Raw genomic sequence first — 22,871 nt, forward strand, 5'->3', positions numbered from 1 at the left:
TACAACCAGCCATTTGTTAAGGAGGGCCTGCAGAGGAAAAGTTTCTGGATTCTTGGCAAAAGTCAGTTGTCATTGCTATCCCAAAACCAGGAAAGGATTCAACAAATAAATATTTAATGACCTATTGCTCTGACCTATTGTACTTGAAGCAATAATACAAAAATAAAATATAAGAGGATTTATTAATAATAAATTAATACAAATATGTACATATGCAGATGATGTAGCAATAATAAGTAGTAGGACAAAAGATTTAGAAGAGAAATTTGAAGAACTTAATAGAAACGCTAAAGAAGTTGGATTACAAATTAACAAATAGAATAAATATATGCAATGCGGAAAGACAATAAATAAAAATATTACAAGATATAATATAGGTGAATACAGTTTTAAATATTTAGGTTCATTAATAATAACAACAAACAATAATATATCCATTGAAATTAATAGTAGAATCATGGCTGGAAATAAGTGTTATTATATTTATAAAAAGTTTATGAGTAATAAGATTCTTAATCTTAATTCTAAATTAAAACTTTATAAAACAATTATAAGATCTGTAACAACAGATGGATGTGAAATGTTGCCATTAACACAAAAAGATATAGATAGCCTTGAGAATCTTTGAAAGGAAAATATATGGACCAATAAAAGAAGAAAATGTAATATGGAGAATTAGAACAAATAATGAACTTGAACAACTAATTGATGGTGAAGATATATAAAGACACAAAGAATAGCATGGTTGGGGCATATAGAAAGAATGGAAAAAAAGATAAAGGAGTTAAAAAATATATATTTGAATGGAAACCATTAGGAAAAAGGAAGTAAGGTAGACCAAGAAAACAATGGATTGATTATGTACATAAAGATCTTGCAACTTTAAAAGTTAACAGTTGGAAGAATATTGCACAGAAAAAAAAAAAAAAAATGGCTAAAAATTGTGTTGCAAGCTAAAACTCATAAAGAATGTAAAGCTAGAAGAAGATAACTAGATCTTAGAAGACACCTTCCTGTATTTATTAAAAACTTTCTGTCCAGGTGAATTCCAAGTCACAGTGGGAAATACACTATATCGGCCATATCATCAAGAATAGGGTGTTCCTCAAGGCTCTGTGTTAAGTGTGACACTTTTTGCTATCAAAGTTAACACAGTCACTGAACAGCTTCCTCCCACTATAGACAATGCTCTATATGTTGATGACTTCAATTTACTGTTACTCTCATATCAACTTCAGCAAGCAACTTATCATGTTTCTCTATGGGCTCTTAGTAATGGGTTCAGGTTTTCAACAGATAAAAGTCTGTGTACACTTCTGTCGGAGGAGCCTGTAACCTCTAGAGGTCACATCCCCAGGTGGTGGATAGGGGAATGACTCCCAGATTTGGTTGCCTAGTATTCATTGTGATGTGGAAACACTAGAGTGGATTCAAAGACAAATGACCAAAGTGATATTGGGATTCTGAAAATATCACTTTGGTTATGCAGAGTGGTTGAGGGAATGTGAATTACCGAGTTAGGTAGATAGGAGGGAAAGAGGAGATATGATAGAAACCTTCAAGTTAAAGGATTCTACCAGATTAATACATAAGGAATGATAAAAAGAATGGGCATTAAGAAGGGTGTGAGGAGTAGATATTTTTTATGGAGAGTTGTAGAACCTCCGTAGCTCAGTCTGCATAGACATAGTCCTTTGGTTGGAAAAACCTGGGTTCAATTTTTGTTCATGACATGAGGAACCTTTATCTGGTCTCTTTCGACTCACCTTTAGCTGGTCTCATAAGGAGGTAGAGGTTTTTCACCTGGAAACTCAGGTTTTTCGTCCCTCAGGACAAGCAAACCAGCCCCGTCAGCACACACACACAGATCTGCAGTCATAAAATATATACTTAATCCCTCATCATGAGGGCTCAACCCATCCTAAGGGATGTGGGAAAAAGGAGAGAAACTCCATATGAATGAATAAATGGAGTTGTTGGTAAGTAAAATGTATTGCCAGAGTGCATTGTTGAATATAGGGAGTGTAAATAACTTCCAAGTTTATTATGATAATGTTGCTTGTTGAGTGGGCCTCCCATGATGAGTCTATTGACTCCATGGACATTACTGAAATAATGTGTTTTTAATATGTATACAGTGGTACCTCGACTTGCGAACTTAATTCGTTCCTGACTGCGGTTCGTATCTCTAAAAGTATGTATCTCGAAACCCAGTTTTCCATTATATCTTATGGGAAATCAAAAAAACTAAATGAAGAAAATGCAAAGAAATGGAGAAGGAGCATTTTTACACTATAAATATGCATTTTGTATACCATTACATATTCTTCTTCATGTAGCTTCCTCAGTGAGAGGGTGCAGCACCATGTCCTTCCAGTTCTCTCTGTTGGTGACTTTCCTTTTTGTTTCTGCATAGCCATGTGATCCTGTCCATGATCTTATATCTTCAAGCCATGTCCTTTGTTTTTTGCCTCTTGATCCTTTTTCCATAATTTTTCCTTCTAAAACTGTTAGTATCCTCTGTCCTGCTGAACCTCTTAGTACATGTTCTGCCAATCTCATCTTTCTCTGGATCATTTCCTGTAATAAAGATCTCTGTGTTCTCATTCTCTGTAGGACATCTGTATTTGTCATGTTCTGTCCATGGGATTTCAGAGCTCTCCTATAGCACCACATTTCAAAGGCCATTATCTGTTGCCTTACTCTGTTCTTGAATATCGAGGTCTCACTTCCATATGTGAAAATTGGCCACACTAATGTTCTTATCATTTTCTTTGTCTCGATACTCACAGAACTTCTGAGCAGATCTTTATTTTTCCAGAATGCATCTTTAGCTATGGCTGTTCTTATTTTTATTTCTTTATCTTGCTTTCCATCTGCAGTAAAGTAGGTGCCTAAATATTTGTATTCTGTTGTATGTTCAATTTTCATATTGCTTATGAATATTTCTGACTTGGATCTGTTTTCTTTTGAGATTTTCATAATTTTTTTTTTTTTGCATTAATATCTAATTCAAATTCTTTACTTTCTTCATTTAGTAGCTGCATAATTTGATTAATTTGTTTATGTTTTCTGCTATTAGAATGGTATCATCAGCATATCTAAGATTGTTGTATTTTATACCATTGATACTAATTCCTGTTTTTTGATTTTCAATCTTTTTCATCACTGTCTCACTATAGATATTAAATAGGTTTCGTGAAAGGATACAACCTTGTCTAACTCCTCTTTTTATTTTCACTTCAGAAGTCTCAGAGTTAAACAGCTGCATTTTCTGTTGGGTGTAAATCATTTTTATAATCTTAAGTACATGATCTTCTATGTCTAATTTATTGAACATTTTATTATGTTTTACCCAGTCAAAAGCTTTCTGAAAGTCTATGAAGCATATGTAAATGTTCCTATTTCTTTCAAGTGATCTTTCTATTAGTATTTTTAGTTCCAGGATAGCATTAATGGTTCCTATTCCTCTTCTGAAGCCTTTCTGTTGTTCACTCAATTCACCATTTATGGCCCTTTCAATTTGTTTGTTATTGATGGTTAAAATAATTTTAGATGCATGGGATATTAGGCTCACAGTTCTGTAATCCTCACAATTTTGTGCATTATGTTTCTTTGGAATTGGTATGCAGATAGATGTTGTAAAAACTTAAGGTAATTGTATTGTTTTATAGATGTCCTGAATGGATTCCACTAAATAGTTGTTATTATTGCCAGTCAAAGCTTTCAGCAGCTCAGCCAGAATATTATAACACCCAGGGAATTTATTATTAGGAAGATTCTTAATTACATGTTCTACCTCCTTTCTTGTGGGTAGAGTGGTATCTGTTGTTATGTTTAAATTAAGGTGTCGTGAATCATCTAACATGTCACCATTATCATCATCATAGAGATCTGATAAGTACTCCACCTATCTTCCATTTATCTTTTCCTTATCAATGAGTATGTTTTTCATCTTTATCCTTGATGTTATTAGACTGTGTATGTTTTGTTTTTCCATTAAGTTCTTTCACTTTCAGGAATGCTTCTCTGGTTTTGTTCCTATTTTGTAATTCTTCTATCTCAGTGCACTGCTTATTTATCCAGTTTTCTTTCAATCTTTTACCTAACTGTTTGATTCTTTTATCCAATGTTTTATATCTTAATCTTTCTTCTTCATTTGCTCCTCTTTTCCATGTTCTTCTTTTATCAATAAGTTGATTACCTCTTGATTTATCCATGGTTTTTTCTTTCATTCTTCTTATTTATTGATGTGGTTTTTAGCAGATGTTATGATAGCTGCTTGTAATTGCAAAATGAAAATGAATCCTCTCATTGGAATAGAGCAGCAGTTCTGAAATATTTTCATCAAATTTTGATTTTATTATCAGATTTTGTACCATTTGCAGATCCCATTTTAGGGGTTGACTTCTTTTAAATTTTATTGTTTTCAGGTGAATATTCATCTTCATTAAGACCAGTCTATGATCAGATCCACAGTCAGCGCTTGGCATCACTTTTGAGTTTCGTATTCCATTGAAGTAACGTTTACTGACTACAATATAGTCTAATTGATTTTTGTATCTTCCATCCGGACTTTCCCATGTGTATCTTGCTGTTGGTTTTTGCTCAAAATAAGTGTTAGTCATGATGAGATTGTGCTTGTTACAGAAATCGATCAGTTTTTGTCCCCTCTCATTCCGAATTCCTAGTCCAAATGCATCCACGTGTGTAGATGTTCTCTCTGATCCAACTTTTGTGTCTCAGTCACCCATAGCACAAATAACTCGATCTTTCTTGCCTCTGGCTTCCTTTATACACCATTCATGTTTCATCATACATGATATCTATTTCTGCTTCCTCATTTTCTGTTCTATAGGAGCATATATTTGAATGATCAGCATATCTCTAGATTTAGATTTCACTAGAATTTCCATTACTCTATCTGATTTTTTGATTATATGGATAATGTTTTTATTAGTTTTCTTCTCTACAATAAATGCTACACCTCTTCTTGATATTTCACCACCTGACATATATATTTTATATATCTTGCCTTTCTTGTGGAAAGGCTTAGACATTCGTTATGCATTTTCACTATATTATTTCAGGAAATTACAACGTACTAGGATATACATTAAAATAAATTTTAATATATTTCTATATTTCGGCAACGTCACGCTGCCATTTTCAAGAACTTAGGTACAAGATACGTGCTCGCAGGCATAGCAAAACAATAAATGAGCAAGAAGTATGAAGCTATTATTTCTCCTAAAGTCCTGATGGTGCCCTCTAGCGGGCAATGTTGGTATTCTTGGGCGATTGGGCTGAAGGTCTTCTGATGTAGGTTTCCCAAATTTGAGGAAGTCTCATGCAGCCAAATTTGTTGAGGTTTGGCTCGTTTCTTAAGGCTGAAGCTGATTCTATGAAAAGCCTTTCATATCTGTATTTGCTACGGTGTATTATCCTGGCTTTTTTCCACCGTATTCTATGGCAGGTATCCAGAGCATGGTCAGCAAGACCAGAGTGGCTGTATTGGTGAAACCGGATGTAGTCCTTGTGTTCTGAAATTCTGATATTTGCTGTCCTGCCTGTTTGGCCGAAGTAGGACAGCTTACAGCTGCAAGGGACTTGGTACACATCAGGTAAGTCTAGTACAGCCACTCTGGCTTGCTGACCATGCTCTGGATACCTGCCATAGAATACAGTGGAAAAAAGCCAGGATAATACACCGTAGCAAACAGATATGAAAGGCTTTTCATAGAATCAGCTTCAGCCTTAAGAAACGAGCCAAACCTCAACAAATTTGGCTGCATGAGACTTCCTCAAATTTGGGAAACCTACATCAGAAGACCTTCAGCCCAATCGCCCAAGAATACCAACATTGCCCACTAGAGGGCACCATCAGGACTTTCGGAGAAATAATAGCTTCATACTTCTTGCTCATTTATTGTTTTGCTGTGCCTGCGTGCATGTATCTTGTACCTAAGTTCTTGAAAATGGCAGCGTGACGTTGCCGAAATATAGAAATGTATTAAAATTTATTTTAATGTATATCCTAGTACGTTGTAATTTCCTGAAATAATATAGTGAAAATATATATCTTGCCATTTGGAAGTTTCGACTCAAAATCTGATGATCCTTTCCAAAAAGTTTCACTTATTCCTAGTATACTAATATTCAATCTCTCTCATCACATTAGCCAATTTCCCGCATTTATTCAATCCTTTTACATTCCAAGTAAAAGGATTGAATAATTGAAGCAACATTCAAGCAATTTCTGCATCGAGTTTTTTTATAGCAGTCACAAACTGACGATACCGCAGGGCCTGCTATATCACCCTGACACCACCGTTCCTGGCATATTGAGACTACCCGGGCTTTAATTCTTTTCTGTGTAGACATGATGCTTTACACAGAGGCATTTTTTACAGAATGGGCCGCCAGAACCATCCAACCCCCAATATGAATGGAGGACTGCAGCTGTCGTTGGTTAGAGGGTCCCATGGACCTAGCCTGGAGGCCTACAAAGTAGTGCCACTGATCATTCCCCTCATCCACCACCGAGGGGACGTCCCGATGTACCGTGACAGCCCAGCGATCAACCATTACATATTAATTTTTATTTATTAAATCTTTGGTTTTACATGATTAGTATGAAAATCATCTTCCATTAAATTGTAAAAAAAAAAATCAATTTTTTTTTTTACATGACATGATAGATGCTCCTTTGGCCACATCCAGTTCCGTATAAAAATCTGCTTTCTTGACAATTGCAGCTATGGGGGAATTTGGACAAGTCATACTGCTTGCACAGATCACTTTGTCTGACTCCTTTCTCATATTTTTCCACAATCTCTTTCTTAATTTCTGTTGTGATTTTCTTCTTTCTTAGTCTTCTTTGGCCCCATGTTGAAAATAATATGCTGATCAGTGAAATGACACGTATCTGGTAGATTATTCAGAAAATAAACGTGAAACTACGATAAAACCCATCACTTATAAAAAGAAATACATATAGTATACATAATAAATACAAACCTAAAAAAATCTTCATGTAGTGTATTGTTTGTTTACACAAATACCGAAATAGATACACTAAAAAGCAAATAAGTGCAGCGTTCGTTGTATTTCAGATAAATACGACGTAGTAACAACAATCATTACACTTGAGACGGTTCAGCATGTGCTCAGCTAAATGTGCATACACGTATATGCTGGTGCTGTACTCTGCATTAAGCCTGCTTATAGTACTAGGAGAAAAAGTTTAAAAAAAAGTATAATGTAAAACAAGCTTTAGTTCATTTGAAAAGAAAAGCATCACAGTTCGTATCTAGAGGTCAAAATGGGATATGAAAAAAAGTTCTTATGTCGAGTGGTTCATAAGTCAAGGTACCACTATATATATATATATATATATATATATATATAACTGTTGGTCCTGACATTGCCTGTTTAACCTAATCCCAACATATTCTTCTTCAAGCTTGTCTCTAGTAACTTTGCTGAGCTTCTTCTCGAGTAGATTTGCTTAAATCTTACCTGGATCATTCAGTCCAAAAATTCTGTTATAGTTCAGACAGTTTTATTTCTCATTTAATAAATTCGTATACATTAGAAGCTCTGCTTTGATTATCTGATATTTGTCCTTGCAACTAAGTCTTCTGGGTTTCTCAAGTATAACTGCTATAAAATTTTTATTCCTCTATATTTGAGCACTTCAAAATGAATGTCATTTACTCCAACTTCCTTTCCATGTGTCACATTTCAGTAGTTTTGTCTCCTTCCAATACTAAAGTATGTTAATGACTGCATTCCTCCTGATTTTTCTATCAGTGTTTCTCTTACTGTTTACCTTCTTTAATAATTTTACAGTATAATTAGTCAAAAATATACAGACTACCTTTTGGTTTTTATTGACACCTTTATCATCTCTAAGTCCATTCACAGTACAGGTAGTTCTCACTTTACGAATTCCCGCTTTATGAATTTTTATCTTGACAAATTTTTTGGATCATAATTTTTATTTTAAATTGTGTGTGTGTCTGGGGAATTACACAGTATGTAATGACGTAATGATCAGTTAGAACGAGCCTCAGTCACTTGCGAGCCTTGGCAACGTGAGTGTGTTATTCGTAGTTTTCTTCAATTATACCTGATGTTTTCTTTTTAAATATAACCCTTTCACTTTTTCAGAAATGTCAAAAAGAAGCAACAGTGCAAAACTAGAAAATGAGCAAAAGAAACAAAGAAAAGTAATTACTTTAGAGAAGAAATCCAAAATTATTACCAGCCATTAAGTAGGTAGCACTGTTAAAGCTCTTTCTGAGAAATTTTCTCTTGCTGCTTCTATAGTTTGCACCATTTTAAAGGATAAAGAAAAATATTTGAAAGAAGTAAAAAATTTGCTATCTATGCAGTCTATGGTTGCGTAATAAAGAAACAGGTAGTATAATTCCTCATGGAAAAACTGTTAACTGCTTGGATAAGTGACCAAACTCAACCATTAAACATGCCTATTACCTACGCAATGATTTGTACTAAAGCATTAGCCATTTCTAAAATGTTGAAAGACCAAAAAGGGAATGACTGTAAATAGACTTTTGCTGCAAGTAGTGGGTGGTTTGACTGCTATAAAAAGCAGACTTGTTGGCATAAGATTAAAATACAAGGTAAAGCTGCAAGCGCCAATAGTGAGACTGCAAAATCTTATCCAGAAAAATTAGAAGAAATAATTAAAGAAGGAAATTACTATCCATCGCAGAATTTTAATGTCTATGAGGTGGGCCTTTTTTAGAAATGGATGCCTGCAAGATCTTACATTGCAAAAGAAGAATCCTCAATGCCAGGTTTTAAAGCATCAAAAGATTGTATCACTCTACTGTTAGGAGGAAATGCTGCTGGCGATTGCAAGTTAAAACCGTTATTTGTGTATCGATTACAAAATCCAAAAAGCTTAAAAGGAATTAATAAAGATACTCTCCCAGTAATATGGAAGGCAAATAAGAAGGCTTGGCTCACAGGTTCCCTATTCGAAGATTGGCTTATGCATCACTTTGTTCCTGAAGTGAAACTTTATTGTGAGAAAAAACAAATTCCATTTAAAGTGCTTCTGATAATTGACAATGCACCTGGCCATCCCTCATCAGTAGCTTGCATTTGCCCTAATGTAAAAATAGTCTTTTTACCACCAAATACAACTTCTCTTTTACAACCAATGGAACAGGGAGTGATTGTGACATTTAAAGCACATTATCTCAAAGAGACTTCTCTCTGAAGTACAAACTTTCAGCACAATCAATGAAATGCTATCAGGATGAGGGACTCTTTTATTCATTTTGGACAAGATTCTTATGTTCTCTTTTCTAGCATAAAATCCAAGTGAGACCTTGAATGTTGTGTTGATTGAAATAGTAGAACATTTACTGAGATTGTCTGAACAGGAATTAGAGGAAAAGTAAGATGGCAGAAGGTTGGACTTTTTCTGCAAGCGATGCAATGGAACCTTCCAAAAAGTTCATCCAGTAGTTTTTGGCAAGAGACCGGAAAGCATGGCTGCTATTTGAACATAATGCTTTTTGTACTTTCAAAATCAATTTTGGATGTGTTGATAATTTGCTTGCAGTTATTCTTCAGGCATTGGTATTAAAAAAAATAAAAAAATATAAAAAAATAAAAATTGATACTAGCCAATTGCAGCATGCCTGTTTTTTCTTTTATTGATTCACACACTTCCCTGAGATCTAACACTTAGATAAAGGATGGGAAGTTAGTTGAATGGATAATAAATGTTTCCATATCAAGAAGAATTGCTTCAATGATATATTTCAGTGCAATTGTTTGCATAAGAAGACTAAAAACAGTAACTGAATCAAGGAAATGAGGATATAGAAATCACAAATATCATCCTACTTGGCAATCTAATGCCAAGAATTTCTCATGGATGAGAATAATTGTGTTCATGTTGACCATGGAAGAAGAAATCAATACTAGTTATTGACTAAGGTGCTCAGAGGACAATAACACCACAGTATACTTAGGTCTCATGCTCTCTTCCTGCTTGAACTGTGCATTTTAAAAAGGAAGCCAATTCAGGTTGTGAACGTCAAAAGTCTCCAAGAAAAGATGACCACATTATTAGCAAATTTGAGCAGGAGAAAAGCATTTCAAGAAAGAAAATCAGTAAGTTCAAAATGGTTGATTACATGTGAGCAACAGAGACAGTACATGAATTTCATAGAATGGGGGGGGGGCAGAGATTTTTAGCCAGAGAAGATCAAAAATAGGAGAAATAAGCTGGAAATTCTCTGATATGCTGTATCTGAGCTACTGTATTCATAAATACTTTTCAGATGAGAGAAAGAGAGAATAATTGGGAAAACTGTGTAACTACTTGAAGATTCCATCTACAAAAGTACATGTAGTTTCAAGTAGGAGGAAAAGAATAACGTTGAGGTTAGAATTAAGACCATGTATATTTGTTAAGTGAATGTGAAAATTTATTAAGATTATCAGACCTCCATGGAGTTGAGACATCATAGAAGATCCCACTCACACACCCAGATCATCCCATTGTGACTTAAATGTATTCACAATTCTCTGTACTACATTCCAATCACCCATCACTCTCCATGCAAAAAACCTACTCCTTATCCCCCCCCCGCTCTACTATTTATTTATCCACTAACATGCAATTTACATTCTTCAGTCTGTCATTATACTCAACATTCTATAGACCAAAAACTAACTTAATAAATTTCTCTAAACCCTTTCCAACATCTCTTCATCCTTTTGAAAACCAGGTGGCTAAATTTATGCACAGTAATCCATACATGGTCTGATCAAAGCCTCTAAGACCCTATGGAGTCAAAGACTCATCTAGGAGGTCCCTTTGTCATACACACAGCTCATCATACTGCACCTTAAACACATTCAAATTCTCTGCAGACACCACACTCTCATGAAAGGCATTCACTTCTCACTCCCTTGTTCACACCCTCCTTATACAACTTCCAGTGATGAGTTCTTGTTCTCCCACCATTTTATGAAAAACCTCTTCAGCATTGATCCCATAACAACCCCTTAACAACTTGTACATCTCTATCATATGAGAGAGAGGTTTGGTAATGATAAAAGAGGAGAGTATAGAAACAGTAGAAGAGAGAGCAAATGATAGAATAGGATAAGTGGAAGAGAGGGAATGAGAGAGAGATATGGGAATGATAGAAGAGGAGAGAATAGGAACAGTGGAAGAGAGGGAATGATAGAAGAGGAGAGAATGGAAACAGTAGGAGAAAGGGAATGAGAAGAATGCGAGGGAGCACTGGAACCAGGGATAGAGTGATGTCAGGAAGGCAAGTAAGTAGGGGAACACAGAGAGAAAGTGTTAGAGGAGAGAGAGTGAGGGATGCATGTGAGCAATCGAGGAACAGGGTGGTAAGAGGTGTAATGTATGGGGACTTGATGATCTGTGGTGTGCAAGATAGGATGCATGAGGCATGTTTGCCTGGAGGAACGATAGAAAGTGTGGCTATGGCAATTAAGAGGGGTGAAAAGGTGGATGAGATGATTGTGATGGTAGGAAAAAATGACTTGAGAGGTAATGTAAATTGGGCAACGAGAGAGATGAGATTCTTGCTTGAGGTAGTATGAAAGAAGACACAGAGAGGAAAGATAGTATGCATGTTGCCTAGGTATGATAGTGACGAGCTGAGCAGAAGAGCCGTAATATTGAATAACATAATAGCTAGAATGTGTCAGAAGAGAGGATTGGAATATGTGGATACTTGGAGGGTGTTTGAGGACAGAAGGAATTATATGCGAGAGACCACTTGCATTTGAAATTTGAATGAGGAAGGACGTAGGCATCTGGAGAGATTGCTGTTCTGAATGGGTCAGTGTGTCAATGCAAGGAAACTAGAATGCCCAAGGTGGATGGTAGCAGGGGTGGCCTCTTGTGGGAAAGGGTACTTGGGAGAAGTGGGACAACATCAGGTAATGCTGAGCCCAGTGGAGTCTAAAGGGATAATGCTGGGTATAGAAATGGTGGCATTTTTATACTTTATACTAACGCCAGGAGTATCTGGAATAAAGGAGAGGAATTGGTAGCACTGATAGCATCAGCCTGGCCAAAGATTATTGGGATCATTGAGATGTGGTTGACAGAAGAGGATATAATAACAGGAATAGAAGTAGCAGGGTACAGCATTTTTCGGCAGGATAGGAAGGAAAAGCGTGGTGGTGGAGTACTGCTTATGATAAGTGACGACTTATATCCTCTAAGAGTGGAGGCTTTGGAAGGCAGTGACACTAATGATTTTGAAAGCATATGGTGTGAGGTAGAGATAGGTAAGACAGGATATTTAGTGGGGTGTTGCTACAAACCTAGGAGCACAGAGAGTGTGGACCAGGAGATGTTTAGACAGTTGAGCTTGACAAGTGCAAGAAGAATGATTGTTATGGGAGATTTTAACTACAGCAGTATAAATTGGGAAGAGGAAGATGCATGTAGCAATAAGGGAATGGAATTTTTAGAATTCTTGAGGGACAAATGTCTTAGGCAACATGTAATATAAAGAACAAGAGGTTCAAGAATTTTGGATTTGGTCATAGCATCAGAAGAGTTGATGACATCTCTCCCACCAGTTGGAGAGAGAGACCATGTGGTTTTGACTTGGAAGATGAATAGACATGCAGGAATATCAAAGAGACGGGAACATATGTGGAATTATAAGGCAGGTGATTTTGATAGTCTTAGACATCAACTAGGGGAAATTTCATGGAGGGAGGAATTGGAAAGCCAGGATATCATTAGTGCTTGGGAAATTATGAAGGAATATTTATTAGCAACAATATTAAACAGGAACTGCATGTGAAAAAGAGTCTATGTAAGAGATATAAGGAGACAGGTGAAGAGCAGATGCATGAAGAATATAAGACACAGACCAGGAGAGTAACTAGTATGGTGAGGAAGGCGAAACTGGAATATGAAAGCAGATTGGCCCTAAGATCCAAAGAAAATCCTAGGGAATTTTTTTTAACTATGTGGCCAGTAGGAGGAGAAATGATTGTGGAAGTATGACATTGTGGGATAAAAATGGGAATAGAGTGACTGATGCAGAGGATATGGTGGAAGTGTTCAATGAACACTTTATTGGTGTATTTCATCCCGGAGGAGTAAATTTTGTTACTAGAGGGATAGGGTAGGTTCGAGGTTTAGGGGTACAGGAGGAGAGCGTGTTTCAAATACTAAGTACTCTGGATGTCGGTAAAGCTGTGAGACTGGATGGTATTTCATCATGAGTTTTGAGAGAATGTGCTAAAGAACTGACAGCTCCTTTGATCTGGCTTTTCAATGAAAGTCTGGCTACAGGAATGGTGCCAAGGAAATGGAAGGAAGGTAAGATTGTGCCAATGCATAAGAGCAATAGCAGACTGGAAGTGTATAATTATAGGAGAGTGTGTGTGTCATCAGTAATTAAGATCTTGGAGAAATTAGTTAGGGACGGTATACAACATTGGGCAGATGAGGGTAATGTTATCTGTGAGAGTCAACATGGATTTGTGAAGGGGTGCTCTTGTTTTAGTAATAGGCTAGCCTTTTGTAATAAGGTTACAAGAGCATTTAGATGAGGGAAAGGCATATAGTGCCATTTTCTTAGACTTAGCGAAAGCATTTGTCAGGGTGCCACATGATAAGCTGATATTTTTAAGTTGCAGCACATGGGTCTGGATGTCAGATTGGTTAACTGGATTCAGGATTGGCTGTCCGATAGGTATCAGAGAGTTGTGTATGGTGGGACAGTTTCGAGGAGGCAGGGGGTTACAAGTGGGGTCCCACAGGGCTCAGTACTGGGACCTATACTGTTTAACCTTTATATCAATGACATTGTCAGTGGATTGCAAGTGGATATTCAGTTGTTTGCAGATGATGTGAAGCTGGGAAGGATTATTAGTAGGTAATGGATTATTAGAAGGATTATTATGAGGGTAATGTTATCTGTGAGAGTCAACATGGATTTGTGAAGGGGTGTTCTTGTTTTAGTAATATGCTAGCCTTTTGTAATAAGGTTACAAGAGCATTTAGATGAGGGAAAGGCATATAGTGCCATTTTCTTAGACTTAGCGAAAGCATTTGTCAGGGTGCCACATGATAAGCTGATATTTAAGTTGCAGCACATGGGTCTGGATGTCAGATTGGTTAACTGGATTCAGGATTGGCTGTCCGATAGGTATCAGAGAGTTGTGTATGGTGGGACAGTTTCGAGGAGGCAGGGGGTTACAAGTGGGGTCCCACAGGGCTCAGTACTGGGACCTATACTGTTTAACCTTTATATCAATGACATTGTCAGTGGATTGCAAGTGGATATTCAGTTGTTTGCAGATGATGTGAAGCTGGGAAGGATTATTAGTAGGTAATGGATTATTAGAAGGATTATTATGAGGGTAATGTTATCTGTGAGAGTCAACATGGATTTGTGAAGGGGTGTTCTTGTTTTAGTAATATGCTAGCCTTTTGTAATAAGGTTACAAGAGCATTTAGATGAGGGAAAGGCATATAGTGCCATTTTCTTAGACTTAGCGAAAGCATTTGTCAGGGTGCCACATGATAAGCTGATATTTAAGTTGCAGCACATGGGTCTGGATGTCAGATTGGTTAACTGGATTCGGGATTGGCTGTCCGATAGGTATCAGAGAGTTGTGTATGGTGGGACAGTTTCGAGGAGGCAGAGGGTTACAAGTGGGGTCCCACAGGGCTCAGTACTGGGACCTATACTGTTTAACCTTTATATCAATGACATTGTCAGTGGATTGCAAGTGGATATTCAGTTGTTTGCAGATGATGTGAAGCTGGGAAGGATTATTATTAGTAGTGCAGATGTAGTAGTCCTGCAGGAGGATTTGAATAAGCTAGACAGGTGGGCAAATGAATGGGGTGTCAGTTTAATGCAGCAAAATGTAAGGTCTTGTGGTTTGGGACACATCGATGGGATGCTGCATACTCTATTGGAGGAAGTAGGGGAGACAAGAGATCTGGCGTTGATGATTGATATAAACCTGAAATTCAGGGGACATATTGCAAAGGTGGTGAAGGTAACACAGAAGATTGCTGCAATAATGAGAAGGACACTGACCTGCAGAGATAAGAGTTATCATTCCGTTGTATAAGACCCTGATCAGACCACACTTAGACTATTGTTCTCAGATTTGGTCCCCAGGATTTGAAGGGGATAAATTAACTGTGGAAAGGGTACAAAAGGCAGAAAATAAAGACAGTTTCAGGGACTGTACAATGCTAGTTATGAGGATCGTCTGAGGGAATGTGGACTGCAGAGTTTGGTGGATAGAAGGAGAGGTGATATAATTGAGACTTTTAAACTGTTGAGAGGTGGTAACAGGTGGTTACTGGGGCGTTGTTTCACTTGGTTGAACAGCGGGATGGAGTGATGACAAGGGGCCATCCCTGAAAGTTACGAAAGGAAACTGTGAGCAAGAGGGTGTGGAGTGGTTTCTTTGCATGGAGGGTGGTTGAACCGTGGAATGCATCACCTGATAGAGTGGTGAGAGCGACTTGTGTTTCCTAGGAAAGACCTCCTGCAATGAATCTTTTGACTCCTTGGAGGCCTAAATAATAATAATATCACCCCCCCCACCTCTTCCTCCTATCCACTAGACTCTCTAAATTGCATCTTCCCCACCTTTCTTCATATTCATCATTCAAAATATCAAAAACTATCTTAGTCAGTTGCCCTCTGGACCCTTTCCAACATCCTTTTGAAAACCAGGTGACCAAATCTTTGCACAGTAGTCCATGTGTGGCCTAATCAGAGCCTTATACAATGGAAGAAGAATCTCCTTACTTCTACAAGTCCATGTCCTCCTCATCATTCTCAGAATTCATTGTGTTGTCCTCACAATTTTGATAATGTGTCCTCCAAATTTTAGATCCTTATCCACCATCATCCTAAGATCTTGTTTCCTTCACCTCCAACATATCCTCACTAAGTGTGAATTCTACATCCCATCTTTGTTTCCAAAATTTGAAAACCTTATAATTGGTTTTCATGGGCATGGATGTTTGCGATTGTCTTTGGAAATACTAGTGGTGGTGGTGGTCGGCAGTAAATGAAAATACTAGTGGTGGATTGAGCGGCGGAGGCAGAGTTGTGGAGCAGGTGCCCTTCCTCGATGAGTCTTTGGACTCCCTGGAGGTGTCTAATAATAATAACAATAACCTTTATCTTTGTAACAAGTCTTGGACATGAAAAAAAAAAAACCTTCAAGGCTTTTTTGCCGACCTGGTTTGGTCAAGTGGTTAGCGTATCCGCTCTCCACCTAAAAGCTGTGGGCTCGAATTCCGCTGTGGGCATGGATGTTTGTGATTGTGTGTGAATATGCTAGTGGTGGTCAGCAGTAGATGGCATTGGTGTAAATGATGAAGGTAGTCACGGTTGGTAGAGTGGTGGAAACAGAAAGTTGTAGATGGATGCCCTCCCTTGATGAGACTTGGACTCCCTGGAGGTGTTATGTAATAATAATAATAATTATATTTTGCAACATTGAACTAGGATCCCCACTCCCATGCCCATTCACTAAGTCTATTCAAGTCTTCTTGTAAGGCCACAACATCTGCTCTACTCTTAATAGTTCGTCCCAACTTGGCATCATCTTCATACGACTGAACATCCCCATCCAAATCCTCACCAATATCATTACATACAGGTTAAACAGCAATGGCCATAAAACAGACCCCTGAGGCACGCCACTAGTGACTTTCCTCTCCCCAATACACAACTTGCTGATACCTATCAGATAGCCAAATCATAACATCCGTAATTCTACATGTTAGTGTTCTCTTCATCATTACCATAACTGCCATGCTTCCATAACAGTTTTGGCAAAATGTGCCCAAAATTCAGGTCCTATTCACCATCGCCCCCCCAGATGATCGATAGGGACATCCCCACCAATTGTATACTCTGCACCCCATCTTTGATTCACAAATTTTAAAACTTTACACTTTTCTATATTGAATTGTAGCCCCATTCACCCAGTCTATTCAACCCCTCTTGTATTCTACATCCATTCTACTCCTCACATCTCTCCCCACACGTCACATCATCTGCAAACAACTATATATTATCATTAAAATCAAAAGGTTTTGCAAAATCTAAATATACTACTGTGTATGCACCCCTTTGTCCAATGCATTTATCACCTCGTGTTAATAGATTACAAAAAATTTTAAAAGTGCTCTTTTAAACCCATGCTACCCATCAAAGATCACAATGACAGATAAGCAGACTGGCCTATACTGTAATTCATAACCTTATTCTTTTCACTCCCTTAATGAATCAGAACAATTTTGTCCTCTACACTCCTTTGGAACCTGTGCCAGTCTAAGACTCATGTTAAAGAGATAAGTTAAAGCTGTTGGTAATTTCCTAGAACATTTCCTCAAGATATGTGGTGATATACAATTAAGTCCTACAGCCGTAGGACTGTAGGGTCCTACATTTCCTACAGCCGTAGGACTGTAGGAAATGAGCAAACTTGATTAACATCAAGTTTGCTCATTTCCTCATATCCCTCCTGCTCACTCACAATCAGTGGCTCCTTCAATCTTCCCACTGCTCATGGGTTCTGCATTATGTTGCTTTCACAAGGATGAAATACCTTAATGAATTGCTAAGTCAACATCTCTACTAAATCCTCCTCAGTGGTTATCATTCTACCATTATCACTGACCAACATCCTTCCATGTTCATTCTTTCTTCTACTGACCACACATTGAAAAAACTCCCTAGAATTTCTTTTGGCTTCATTTTTAACTGCTGTTCATACTGCACTTTTGCCACCCTTACCTAGCCAAGCTCCGTCCTTGCTTGCTCATTGTATTCTTCATGCAATTGATTATTGCCACTCTTCTTGTGCTGCCTCCACAATTCCTTTTTCTTCCAGATCACATGCTTCACCCATTTAGTCATCCAATTTACACCTATCTCATTTACAGGATATATTGGAATATATATTGGACCTTTGGAATGCATTCAGACATTTCCTTGGCCATATAGTTCTTGAGTAAAGACCAGTCAGCATTGATTTCAATCCCATTCAATTCCTCTTCATTCAATGACACAGCTGCAAGCCCCTTCCCTCAAGTTTGTCATAATCACCAGCCTTTTAGCTCCACATACATCTCTTTCTTACAGACATTCTAATGTGTCTGGCCATCATCCAAGGTCACTTTCACTAACTGGAGGCAGATTGGATTGGAAATTAGCCTTTATCTGTGTGTTATCTATTCCTCTTTGATTGACTTTTCATGGTTATTGTTTTTTGAGTTGAAATTGGGAAGGGCATGAAGTATACAGTAATTGATTTAAAAAAAAAAATTTTTTTTTAGTAAGCTTTGTCAAGAACTACTCTAACTCCTTTGCTAATCGTGAGGTCACAATTAGCAAAGCCATCTAGCTGCATAGTCTGTAAAATAATCATTTTAAAACTGTACTATCCTCAGAAAATGTTTTTTCTCCATGTTTTCTCATTCTTAAACATTACTCATATTGTAAAATCTCACGTGGCATCATTAACGATGTATCATGTTTGTTTTACAAGTTTTGTCTAAGGAAAATATATATAAACAGTTTGTATAATTACTAAAATTTCTTCTTAAAATTCTTAATTTTAAGAAAAAAAAAATTAATGAAATGTGTGTCACATGAAGTGTGACATCATCATGTCCCAGTGCTAATGCATTTTCAAATATGGGAATTCCGAGAGAGGTCCATATGTGCAACATGAAGTCTAGGCCTGTAAAGGGTTCTTGCATCAGGAAGGGAGCATCTTTTTCTTCCCTGGTCTTGTTGCAAAATAAGATCTGCTGCCAGTTGTCAGAAGGAGAGCATCTGAGGGTTCTTAGCCATCTTTTCCATGGGTCCACCATGTGAAGTCTACTGTCAGTCGCTGGAGCATCTCGCATGTGGAGGTCAGCAAGTCGCCACAGAGAGCTCAACAGAGGAATATTCGTTAAACTGCCAAGGCCGCCACATTGCTGAATAATGGAATTCATAGGATAAAGAATATCAGTGACAAAGGAAACAGTGGGAAAGGAAGAACAGGCATAAGGAAGAAAAGGAACACTACCATGTTGTAGACAAAAGAATCGAATTAAGGACTGCACTGACTGAATGCACTGAACATATAGTGTATGGAATTCAATTCATTGTAAGTACCTAGAAAGATATGTAAATACTTTTGAATGGTTCGTATTATGTCTTTGTTCCATAGTCAATTGTGCTAGTGTGAATATTTATGATATAATTGAATAAGCATTTATTGTAAGAGTAAGAGAATTGCTGTACATAGTGAACATAAGTTAATATAGGAGTAAGCTCACTCCAGGTATGTTTTATAGTGTAATGTGTAAGAGTGACTAGTAAGTTGTATTAAATTGTGTGTAGGTAATAAGATAGAATTATAGGAGAACTAAAGCTAAGAAAGAATCACTTACAATTATCTATGACTTGTAATTTCAATGCATCCATATTCAAATGTGGATTGAGCAGTATAGATTCCTTGATTTAATTAAATTAGTTTGTGAACAACACATTGTGACTGATTTGTCAATGCACTAATCCAAACTACAACCTGCATATATCTGACAAAAGAGGGGTAAGATAACATTAATATGCTAAGTAATAAGTTAAAGCCATGACTGATATAAAGTAGAGATCAGTTAAAGGGAAATAATATCTGCTCTGTCTTCATTTAAAATTCTTATAAGTTACACTCAATAAGTAGTTTAACTGGTGCAATTGTAAATCAAATAAGTTTGTTAAATTACAGAGCATGAGCAAATAAGACAGAGGATATAAGAAATGGAGAAGAATAAAGCAATAAGGATATAACAATACTGCATGCTGGAAGAAATAAGCATGCTTTGGATAGTTTTTGGCCAATTTAATCTATGAACCAGGTGATGAAGCCCATCTAACACCTAGCAAGTCCTAGTATACAAAGCTCAGAAGAAAAACCAAACAGAGGTTTGGTTTTTAGTACCATATCTTGATCTCTGTCCATGTTAGTCCACTGTGGGAGATTATGCTGGGCAGTTGATGGGTATGCCAGCATTAAGATTTTGGTTGCTGCAGACCAAACAGATTTCATTCAGTGTCCTCAATGATATGATAAAACAATGTGATAACCAGAACCTTATTATTGTTATGTGATACCTCTGAGCAGTCCAAGGACTCATCATGGAAGGGCACTATACTCCATATAACCACTGTCCACACTTCTTCACACCACAACACTGCCACTGTCTGTTACTCACTAGTTGTTGTTTTTTTTGTCTATAAATTGCATGTGTTTTCTTGGCCTATTAAATATACAGGATGAAAAATTAGATTTTCCAGGAGGATAAAACCCTCTTACCTTCGTATCAGATTGGCTAACTAACCTTCAATTAAAAATGCTCATATTAATGATTCCTCTTGTCATGATGAGAATGGAACTCAGATCTCTTTCACTCCAAGGACACATTGTCCTCATTTTTCCATTTCCTCTATGGAGATGCTTAGTTCCACCAGTATTTTAAAAACTTCTGAGGTTTAGCCCTCAAACTGCAATTATGCAATCTATTTGGATATCCACAGAGGAAGGTCTTGTCTTCAGCTCCTTTTTAGGCTCAATTAAAATGCAACAAATGATTTTGTTTATAAGTATTTAATTTTTTATTTTTTTTTATTATTTTTTTATTTGAGCAGACTTCCAAAAAAATACATTTTTTAATTTAAATCCTTGTTACATTTTTTATGTTTTTAAATAATAAATTATAAATCCTCTGAACATCGATAACCAATGGGAATAGGTAGAGCTCTTTCAGTCCTAACTAACCTTTCTAGAAGAGATAGTATGAAAGCCAGGCTCCACCCTTACTGACGAACCCAAAACTGATTTTTTTAGACACCAAGGGATTCACTCTGGCAGACAGTTGTTGCCATCTCATGTTCCTAAACCATAACAAGTGTGTGTGTGTATATATACACACACACACACACATATATATATATTATTTTTATTTGTGAGATTAAAATTCTGAGTTTCTATGAAGGAAAAACCGTATTTGCTTGTGCTAACAAAGATTGATTAACTTGGAAACAAGCTGAAAAAATGGCCTAGGAAAAAGATCCTCTATTTGATGTTTATGTTTATAGTCAAACCTATAATAGTCTTTCTTCTGTCAGTCTATTAGTATGGAGACAAATATGCTTTCCACAGGGTTACACATGGACTAAAAAATGTGATTTACAGGTGTATTTTTTTTTTCTTTCGGATATACTTCCTTGAAAAAGGAAGGGCCACGAAACATCTTTAAATTTTAACAAATTCTTTATTAAAACACTCTCTGTGTATCTTGATAAGAGCAACATAAAGAAGCACTTTAGATAATTTTATTGAAAATAAAACTTGTCTCCGTCATTTGCAAGTCGTGAAATTTACTTACTGTGACTTTATTTTATTTTTTTTTAGGTCCTGATTAATCATGATAAGCAAACGTTTTCAAAAATTTTTCAATATTCAAAATGTTTCATTCATAAATTGCTACATCAATTAATTCATGTTTTGATTAATTTATAATAGTAAACTCTTTTTTTTTTTTACCTCCCTCCAGCCGTGACTGTGCCATATCTTGCTTGTTGAATGAACCAAGTTTCCAGCCTTCCTCTCTAGATTTCTTAATAGCTCCATCTTCTGAAACCCATCCAGTTTCAGATTCTCCTGATCCTCGGATATTTAGCTTTAGAGATTGTAAGTTTTCAAAACTTGCATAAATTTTCTCAATAATTCAAGAAATAAATTGTTAAGTTTAATTATCCTACACTTCAAAATGTATTATTCTAAATATTTTTTCAAGCTTCAGTATATAGAACTTCATTTGTATCATATAAAACTTCATCCTGGCATCAGTATATAGAACTTGTTCTTACATTCTTACACCTACTCATTCCCAGGTTATATAGAATTGCAGAGGTATATAAAAGAATCACTGATAAATTTTGAATTTTTTTTTTTCAAAACATGGCTACTTCTGACATTGTATTTAAAGATTATGATAAATTCAAACAGATAGTTATATTTATTTAAGATAGAAATTATTTCAAAATGTTGAAATCTATTTCAACATTTTGCTAATAATAAGATTTTTATGTGTATCCCACATGCATGAAAGATTTACAAGCATATTATGATCTGGTATCTTTGCTCTAGAGATTAAACATGGTGCTTCTTCAAGCAACTTAAGGAACTAGTTAAGCATATAGTATTTTTCACACCAGATAAAAGAAATTCTTCTTTTACCTAATGATATTCATAAACATCTATGCCATGGTGAGATTTGAAAGCATAGCCTGTTGATTTTGGGTTCAGTGGAGTCATTGTGGTAGGCCCTGCTGTCAGGTGCATAACTCATCAAACTATGCCTTAAACTCATTCACTAGCATTCCACTCACCAGCCACTCTCCATGCAATACACCTGTTCTCACATTCTTGTATAATGTATGTAACATTCAGTTGTTATTCAGTCATGTTTCATTGGCTAGAACCTTTCAGTTATTATCACAAGACTTTCCTCTTGAAATTAAAGATCTTGCATTTTGTTAGGTACTCTGGATACTTCAGATAGAAAAACAAAATCGAAGGCAGATAAAGGGCATATGGGAAGACTCATATGCCCATGAGTCTTCCCATATGCCCTTTATATGCCTTAGATTTTGTTTTTCTATCTGAAGTATCCAGAGTACCTAACAAAATGCAAGATCTTTAATCATTTCAAGAAAAATTCCAAGAGGCTATGTTCAAAATGCATGCTGTAGTTCTCTTCATAACAC

General features: G+C 36.5%; 1 protein-coding gene across 3 annotated transcripts in view; it reads left to right on the forward strand.

Annotated features, from left to right (window-relative positions):
* Positions 1–22,871, forward strand: part of LOC150108890 (E3 ubiquitin-protein ligase RNF123-like) — a 660,886-nt gene that overhangs the window by 623,690 nt on the left and 14,325 nt on the right. For all 3 annotated transcript variants that reach the window (XM_090410696.1, XM_090410708.1, XM_090410702.1), the window contains one exon: positions 21,656–21,792. In XM_090410696.1, coding sequence (XP_090266822.1) covers positions 21,656–21,792 — 137 coding nt within the window. The remainder of the gene's footprint in view (positions 1–21,655; positions 21,793–22,871) is intronic.

Source organism: Typopeltis vanoorti, chromosome 2, assembly GCF_054136105.1.
Source record: "Typopeltis vanoorti isolate ZY-2024b chromosome 2, IOZ_Tvanoo_1.0, whole genome shotgun sequence".
Taxonomy (NCBI): Eukaryota; Metazoa; Arthropoda; class Arachnida; order Uropygi; family Thelyphonidae; genus Typopeltis; species Typopeltis vanoorti.